This window comes from Acipenser ruthenus, chromosome 10 (genome assembly GCF_902713425.1).
Source record: "Acipenser ruthenus chromosome 10, fAciRut3.2 maternal haplotype, whole genome shotgun sequence".
NCBI classification, from domain to species: Eukaryota; Metazoa; Chordata; class Actinopteri; order Acipenseriformes; family Acipenseridae; genus Acipenser; species Acipenser ruthenus.
Genome location: NC_081198.1, coordinates 34,771,055 through 34,780,540, shown reverse-complemented (window position 1 = coordinate 34,780,540; position 9,486 = coordinate 34,771,055). Strand labels below are relative to the sequence as shown.

The following is a 9,486-nucleotide window of genomic DNA, read 5'->3' as shown; positions in this document are numbered from 1 at the left end:
TATCAACTGCAGTAGCACAGTTAAAACAGACCTGCAAGCCAAAAGGAAATTATACTGTCCAAAAATGATATTCCAAAATACTCCACACATGTGGAATGATAAAATGAGTTAGGAATTCAAAAAGTGAAATGTGCGTCACAGATTTGAAAGTTTTCATCTTGAATGTAAAATGCCTTGGGTCTACCATCAGCACACTTCAGCTTTACTGTCCCTGGCACAGTCTGCAATGAAGTCAGACCAATAAACACGATGCCTTTTATCTTTTACTTTAAATATTGCACCATCAGATCAGGCTCCCCTTTTCCTTTATCAGTCATCAGCTGGCTAGGATGTGAGAGCTTTCCTGGCTAGATTAAAGTAGCAGTGTCTCATAATAGTGTTCACCCTACATAGATCTCTAAAAATACACGTATTTTCATCTTAAACTATAGTAAACAGGTGATTTACTATTTTTTAATGTTAAATTTGACTCACTTATCAATAGGGTTCAATGTGGTAACATTGTCTGTGGTAACCCTTATAAAGGTTTTCCCACAGTAAAAGTACAGCAAAGTGTAATAAAGCAGAGTGAAAGCATGGTAAAGCATAGGTAAGCATGGTAAAGACCAGCAAAGCATGCTAAAACATATTTAAAAACATTGCAAACCAGGGTAAACTATTGTAATTGCATGGTAAAACCAAAGGAAAAGCAAGGTAAAACTTCAAAAATACACTGCGAAAATACTGTGGTAAACCTTTACAAGGGATCAAACCCTTTATGTAGGGCTTCTGGTTTTCAGGTTTAATTTTTTTATGATTTTCAGGCTGAAGTAGGGGGAACTTGGGTGCAATTTGATCATATTCATATCAAATAAACCATTAGATGCTTTAGAATGGAATAGACTTAAATTGAATACCTGGTAAAGGTACAACCATGTGGCATGTGCAGGCATGTCCACTCGTTCACTCACTCCCCCTCCCATGCTAAGTAACGGTATGACCTGTTCCCCTTACAATACAGGTAACATATAAAAGACAAACTGAACCGACAACAAGTCCTGCAACAAAGCAATTGTCCAGGTCGTTACAATATATATTTTTTAATTTGAAAGTAAAAATATATGAAAGCATGACTACCTTTATGTACAAAAATCTTCACTAATATACAATTGAACAAGAACGGTTGAGTATTTATTTTCATTTCATACAGTATTAAATGGCAGTGTTTATATGATAGTGAAAAAAGAAATATCAAGATAAAGAAAGAAATTGATTTATTGTCTATTGATTTATGTTTTCATTTATTTCAATATTTATTATTGTTTTACTTTTACCAACTATATAGGCTGTCCTTCAGCATAGCTAATTCTCAGAAAAATGTATGTTCCTTTTTGTCCAGTGGGGACCACAAATAGCGTTACTCTCATCAACCAGCATTGAAAGGAACCGTACTTCCTTGTGCCAATAGGGACCACAATGAGCATTACACTGACAGGAAACCAACATTTTTCAGAGCTCAAGATCAGTCTCAGAATGATGATGATGATGATGATGATGCTGATGATGATGACGATGACTCGAAAAATCTCCAAAATATAACAAAGTCCTGAGCTGGCTGACTTCACCTTTCAAAATACTGCTTGTCTCAACTAATCATGTAGCACTGACAGTGTAACACAACACGCTTGCAAACTTTATAGTTTTATCAAATCCCACGCATGTCAGACCTTTTTTTATATTTATATATAAAATATATTTTTTGTAGGCAAATGTTCCATTTTAAAACACAAATAAATAATTTAATATAAATGACATAGACGTCACAATAAGTGGGTTCCTTAGTATATTTCCATGTTGACAAAACAAGTTAATTGTCATTAAAACTTGGATGTCCTGTAATATATATATGGGTGGAAAACACTCCCTGGGGTCTTCAAAAAAGTATTTCTTTTTGGTGTGTGATGCGTGCGACTAGTCCATTTTAAAATATCAATAAATCGTTTAATATAAATGATACATATGTCAAAATAAGTGCGTTCCCTAGTATATTTCCATGTTGACAAAACAAGTTAATTGTCATTAAACTTGGATGTCCTGTAATACACCTATGCATGAATAAATGTGCCTGGGGTCTGCAAAAAAATACATTGGGAGAAAAAGGAGGACATTTTTACCTTACTTTGGCAACTTATTTATCTTACTGTATGACAGGTATTGACTTTTTTTTTCTACATTTCACCTAAGAGTGTTGGGAAATACAAATTAAAAATTAAATTGTGCTTTTGGCTGATTTACTTTTGCTGCGCCAATACCCTCAAAAAACACATAAACTATCCTTGCTGTATAGAGTCTGGCAGTTCTCGCGCTTCGCTGATAAATTGGCGCGAGGAACTACAAGTTCCTCTCAATGCTTGAATGCATTACAGTATGTAAACAAGCTTTAGCAAAATCTCAACCATAGTATAGAACTAGTTTAGAAATCTGGCTTACATCACACTCAGTGAGAAATCAAAGACTCAGAGGCCTTACCTGCTCTCACTTGTTTTCTAAATATTTTAGTAACTCTGAACAGATAATGGTCTCCTCTTCAAAAATTGGCAACAGACTTCAATAAGCAAGACATCCAATTAGTGTAGTATCCATTTACTGCCAATGCAGAGTAACTTTGTGGGGTTGTTTGTCCTTCTTTTAACCTCAATTTTGTTTCTACAATGGTGCTTGCCAAGACAGTTTTCATACTTAATGATGTATGAATGATGGCAGCCATTCTTGCAGAAACATTTCTTTGAGGACAATGAAGAACAAATATCCCTCCAAGTTATTCTGGATTACATTTAGCAATGCACTTCTGGGACTTCTTGCTTGTTACAACCTTTGGCTTATTTTTGAAAAGGGGGCAATAATCTAATCAGGGATATTAAGGTATTTAGTAAACAAGTGGATTAATGGGCAATAACCACCTAGTCATTCGGTATTCACAGAAAATGGAAAGCATTTTGGGGAATGACTGCACTTGTGATATGGTCTTCTCATTAAAATCTTGATTTAAATGGAATGTGGAAGTCTATTCAATGGATTCTTCAAGCAAGCTCACAATCAGGTGAAGTCAGAAGATTACAATATTGTAACTGAATTAATCAGAGCAGCACAGCCCTGAGATTATATACATCACGTAAATGGAAAAGATACAGAATGCTACAGAAGGCAGATGTGTTATTTTTCCCTGATCATTTTACATAAACAAACTCTTTGCTGTCTCCTTTGTGTCTACGCTGATTGCCCCCTTTCTGTGCAATACCATTGTTCAGTCTCCCCAAAATGCAAGATTAGGCCAACCCTCATTTCTAAAGTGCACTGTTTATTTTGATCAGTCTCACACTATCTCTCTTTCATTTTAGAGGTCTTGATTTACTTTGCTTCTCTCCCTGCCTCCAAGTCAACGATGGAGTGTAGAAGCTGGTAGGTCCTAGGTCAACCCCTATGACTTCATGTTCTTTCACTCCCTGTTTAAGAACATGTATTGATGCTTTAATATTGTTAATTAATAAATGTATGTTACACACTGTCTTGAAATACCATCCATAGTTCAATTAGAATGCTAAGTTAATACTATGAGAAACATATTATATATGTATATAATACTTTTAAAGCCATAAGGCAGCAAAACTAGGCAATCAAATTTAAAAAAAAAACAAGCATAAACATTTTAATATAAACTAGGCTATATTTCAAAAAGTGGCAATTGTGAATAAGACAATACATAAAACTTTACATGACATACAACTCACATAATTGTAGAGCATACAAACACACACATATATACAATAATACTTTAGTTACAACAACTGTAGGCTAAACATTCGCTGGTGTTGCTCACAGTACTGGTATGTAAAGGTACCTTAAGAACAGTATATTAATAATCTAGCCGCATTTCAAAAATGAAATTCAGCTTTTACATATCGAGACCAAAGTTACTCCTTAAATTCATATAGGTCCTGAGAGCTAAAAATGTATTTAATGTTTCCCTCTTTAAAAAAAAACGTGTTAAACCATCATGTGATTACATACTGAAGCCTAATTTTACCAACTGAATTAATTTTTTTCACAATTGCATGAAATATTTATTTTCACTTACGGGAACCATATAATCCTCCAAATAGGCTAAGCAAAATTTGTATGTGAAGATTTAGTTTTTGTTTAGGTTTCATGCAGACACCCAAACATGTGTGTCTAAACACAACGTCATAGATATAAACTACACCCCGTGGTTGAGTGCGAGGCATGTGAGGCGTGACCGAGATGTTTTTATGTTTGCATTACTGTTGCATTAAAACATTATTTTTTTTTGTGATAGTAAAATTGATAGAAGCCTATATCACAAAATTGTAGGTGGATTCTATTTCTGTCTTCAAAATTGTCATCTGCCCCTATTTACATGATATATATTACAGGGTAATTGATTAAAAAAAAAAAAAAAAAATCACATAATTAGTTTCTAGATTGTTTTCACATAATGTGTTAGTATAATTATCTAACACGTTATTTTTAGGTTCATGTTGGTCTGCCTGTCGTGACGCTGTCACATTACATAGTGGATTGATAACTGTCCTGAAATGTTGCTGATCTGCTCTAAACTCATAGTCTTTTATAGATGCTTCAGGTTGCATTTGGGTGCTATCCAATAAACTGTTTATGTTTTATAAACTTTACAATTGTTTACGTAATAGTGCAGTGGTTTATTCTCCACTTGAAAAAAATGTGCTTTGGTAATAACATGAAGCCAGTCGGTCACAGTATCAAATCCTTCAGAGCAGAATTCACAGTTTAAACCATACTAAACACTGCATGGAGTTAAAACTCACAACATGCTGTTGCTGTTTCCTCTTCTTATTCCTGCAATATACTTGTATTCACACAATAACGAGTAAGTGTTCTAAGCACTTTTTGATATCGATTATGATAATAAATAAATAAAGTCTAATCTTAGTAGTGAAAATATTCATGACAGAATTAAGAAATTTGGTATGCAACACCATGGGAAGCAAATCCAATAACAGGAGTATAGTGGCACAAGCCTAGATTTCGAGAACGAGTTTAGTCAAGACATGCCAGTTACCAATCAGGTTGTGTCTGACTTATCCGAACAGCCTGTAGCCCTTTCATTAACACCGGAAACAGAGAGGCTGCAAACTGACAGACTGAGCACAAGGTTGCGAAGAGGCTGTAAACAGGGTTCGAAATTAATCTGCATCAAAGCATAGTCTGCTGACAATGAACGTAAAGATCTGCCAGGTAAAATAATTCCTGAATTAATTGATTTAATATTTTAAAAAATTGCAAATGTTATCGCTATTTATTTTTAAAATACAGCTATGGCCACAAGTTTTGAATCACCTAGATTTTTAAGATTGAGATATAAGTAAAGATAAATAAATAAATAAATAAACCACTATACAGTATCTTGGTGTTACATACACATTTTCACTATCCTGATCTTTCAGAACTGCTGTACACTACAGAAACTGAGGGAATGAATATTTGAATTCCATTACAATAAAACAGAGCTAAAGCACAGTGCTAATGGTATCAAAGTCCTTGGTAAGTTGAGTGCTGGGGAGAGACTTCAAGTACTCCAGGTGCCGTCTGGCATCTTCCTGGTTATGCCTCACGTAATACACCACATATGAGATGACCATGGTGAACCAGCCAAACATGGTGACAAACATCGCCACGTCAGTGGTCTTGTGGTGAAAATTGCAAAAGTTAATGCCGGAGTCGAGAACCTGGATCAAGGGCTTGCCTGAATACTCCTCTTGGACAGAGGTCTGGCAGCTGATCTCATTGACTGTCTCCGGATCTAACTTCAGCTCCCGCAAGGCCTCCTGCAGGACACACTCACAGTGCCATGGGTTATTAGAGAGGCGGATTTTTGCCTTTAGTTTGGAAAAGGCCTCCTTGGGCACACTCTGGATGTGGTTGTTGGAAAGGTCCAGTAAGCGGAGGCCCTCGGCCACGCCGTTGAAGGCTCCGATGTCGATGATTTCGATCAAGTTCTTGGACAAGTCCAGCTCCTGGAGATGGCTCAGATCTTTGAAGGCATTGTTTGGTATTTTGGTGATTCTGTTTGAGTCCAAGAACAAAGACACAGTATCTCCCGGCAGGTCGTTAGGGATTTCTTCCAGGTTACGGGAGGCACAATGCACAGCTGTCATGCCATTTTTCTCAGCACAGTGGCAGATTTTGGGGCAGGTTAAAACAGGCTCTACAAACACAAGCATTAAGAGTAGAGCCCTGTGGAGTGTTAAACCAGCCACTCTGAAGGGTTTCCTAAACAGAGCAGGCATCGGTTTATTTACCATGTCCGACCCGATTTGTATTCTTCCTCTTAATTTCTGAATGTAGTCATGTTTAAGACAACAGGACGGTGATTAATCAGGGCTTTCAAATGCCCTGGTGCAGCATTTGAAGTTTCTGGGTGCAGGAGTTTCAGTTTTGTTACCCCATTAGTTAAAAGAGCTTCATTCGATGTTCTTACCATTTGGACAAGACACACCATGGGTATCAAATGGTGCAAAGCTGTAAAGATAAAAAAAATAATATATATATTTTTATATATATATATATATATATATATATATATATATATATATATATATATATATATATACACAGCACAGACGGAAGTACCTTGCACTATCTTTTGTGCTTGTCTCAGCTATCTAAAAAATCAATTGTGTCTGACCTTCACTATACCAGACACGATCTACATCTATGGTCAAAAGTTTTGCATCACCTAGAAGCCATAATAGTAGCATAGTATTTCATGTTAGATTTTGAAATGTCACATTTTTTAATTTGTCAGTTTTTTGTTGAGTATATGGAAAACTACAAAGCGATATGTAATTCAATATGTTAACATAATATTATTATTCAGCAGGTTTCATGCGACTTTCTGATGCAAAATTAAATAATTCTATAGGGTGATCCAAAACATTTGGCCATACAGTATGTGAATGAGCAGGGATGTTTTAGAAAAGCTCTCTATAAACAATTAATTGAGAAACAAAAGAGAAGGCTTTCATTCTGAAGAAGTCTACAAAAGAATATTCAACGTTCTCAAAAAGACAATTAAAAATGCCTGCTAATGGAAGATCAAAGGGGCCAAGTAGAATAGACTTTGGTTATAATTGTGTAAGGGGAAGACACTGGGAAGTAATTGTTTCTGTAAGTAAACAGATTGGGGCTCACCATTCTTTAAGAAGTATCTCCACTCAGTGATTATTTGAGTTTTTCAAACCTGTTTAATTAGCTTTGTTTCAAATCTATTAGGGGTAAAAAAGCAGACGCTGGATACCCAGTTTTTGTTCTTTTTATTTACGTAAATGTGACTAATCTTTCAGGTACCCGAGTTGTTCTGAAGGGAATACATGACCCTTCCTCAACGATTTCCACCTCTATATCTTTTAATGGATGTGGAAATCTGCTTCATTCTAGTTCAAGTGGACCAATAGATCATGACTTACTTATGTCCATTTTGTTTCTTGGTGATAATATAGACTTTCAAAATTGCCATTTTTACAAGAGACTTTCTCAGATCATGCTCTCAAGACAAACACACAAATTTGCCAAGGCTAAAAAGGATAGTTTGAAGTCTGTTTAGAGGAGTTGTTTGCCTAAACCAACAAACAAGACACACACAGCAGGGTATTGAAAAACAAAACAGAACTTGGAGCTGAGGGACTGCCAAATACATTTCCATAAACTTCCATAGACTTTATTACAGGTTGCATAACTCCTGTAATACTTACAAGTATCATTCTTATAATCAGTACTGTGTGTGTGTGTATATATATATATAATATATATAGTACAGATACTTGTTTTAGTAACGTTGGGGCATTCTAAAATCACAATGTAAGTGTGTCCAAAACACCAAAGGAAGGCATTGCACGTATACTATACTGCCGTGCTAAGAGTTTAATTTACTGTTTTAGCCCCGTAATACAATGCGCATTGATCAGTTTCCATCAGTACCGTTCAGTTGGGTAGCAGCATGTGTAATGACACATGCCAGAGATCCATCGATTAGGGTAGGGTACCGTATCTTACAGGATTGGATATGACTATATTATGGCAGAACCATTCACCTCAGATCACACCTTGCGTGTAAAAACTGTTGTTCTGCATTGGATGTAAATTAATAATAAAACTTTATTAGCACTGACTGCCACTTTAAGAGTTCACATGAGACACTAAGTTAAAATTCGCGATTTTTTTTTTGTTTGTAAAACAGGTTATTTTCTTCTTTAAATAAACTAGACCACGTGTTTTTATGAGCAAAAGAATTTGAGTATCATAGAAGTCAGAGTTGTACCTTTAAAACATCAATTTATCTTTTGGGGAAAAAAAGAATCAACAAATCAAAAGGCACGTCTTTTAGGCAATAAAACATACTCTGAAAACCGAATCCTACTGTTGCATTAGTATAACGGGCTTGCAATGCAATAAACGAAAGGTAACATAGACTAATCAATGTAATGTAAACCTCCCATAATATCCTGAACGAACATGCTGTAGATAACATATAGATAACAAACTTCAAAGGCATTGATGGCTTATTTTAATAAAGGAACATTTGACATTTTCTATTACAGTCCTTGCTTCTAGCTGAAAACAATGACCACTATATATATATATATATATATATATATATATATATATATATATATATATATATATATATATATATATATATATATAAAACCCTTAATTAAAAACATTGTCAGTATCAATGTATACGGTTACTTAGTCAGTTAAACCTGCCAGGTGTTAACCAGTTTGGCTGCTTTCTCTGTATAACAAAAACGAGAAGTAAAACATAAATATAACTTGATTACCTCAATGCAAGTAATGGGATCTCCACTTCAGTCTTCACTTGTTGCTGCTGTGACCAGTCTCTCTTCAATGAAACATTCTCTCCCTGACCAACATTCTGGTGTATTATTAAACCAATCTGCAGCTGCCTCTGTGCTCATTGGGCTATTCCACCACCGAGAAGAAATCATTACTTCATTACTAATTTAACAGCGACAGTGTGGCAGTATATATATATATATATATATATATATATATATATATATATATATATATATATATATATATATATATATATATAATTAGGCAGACGAGTGAAGGGCTTCTTAGTGCAGCATCGTGTTGACACGTTATTATTGTTATTATTATTATTATTATTATTATTATTATTATTATTATTATTATTATTATTATTATTATTTAGATCTTTAGACCAAAAATGCAAATGAAAGGAAAATAAAAATGCTATACAAATTGCTAGCAAAACTATTTGTTATATGACTTTAAACATATGTTAGTAATATGACAATATGCCCACAGAATAGTGTAAACATATCACTGAGAGTTTTCAAATAAACATTTATATCAAATATCATGCGTGTTGATTATTATTATTTTTTTTTTTGGTGGGTA

At 34.7% G+C, this 9,486-nt stretch overlaps 1 protein-coding gene across 1 annotated transcript; it reads right to left on the bottom strand.

The window, feature by feature from the left end:
- Positions 1–1,080: 1,080 nt before the first annotated feature.
- On the bottom strand, positions 1,081–8,950 carry LOC117400650 (leucine-rich repeat-containing protein 3-like). Its single transcript, XM_034000903.3, has 2 exons — positions 8,877–8,950; positions 1,081–6,555 (listed from the first exon to the last, which is right to left on the bottom strand). The coding sequence occupies exon 2, from the start codon at positions 6,336–6,338 to the stop codon at positions 5,544–5,546; it is 795 nt and encodes a 264-aa protein (XP_033856794.3). The 5' UTR covers positions 6,339–6,555; positions 8,877–8,950; the 3' UTR covers positions 1,081–5,543.
- Positions 8,951–9,486: the final 536 nt, after the last annotated feature.

What these genes read in the sequence shown, in the direction of transcription:
- LOC117400650 (XM_034000903.3), bottom strand. Translation starts at nt 6,338, where the DNA reads ATGGTAAATAAACCGATGCCTGCTCTGTTTAGGAAACCCTTCAGAGTG.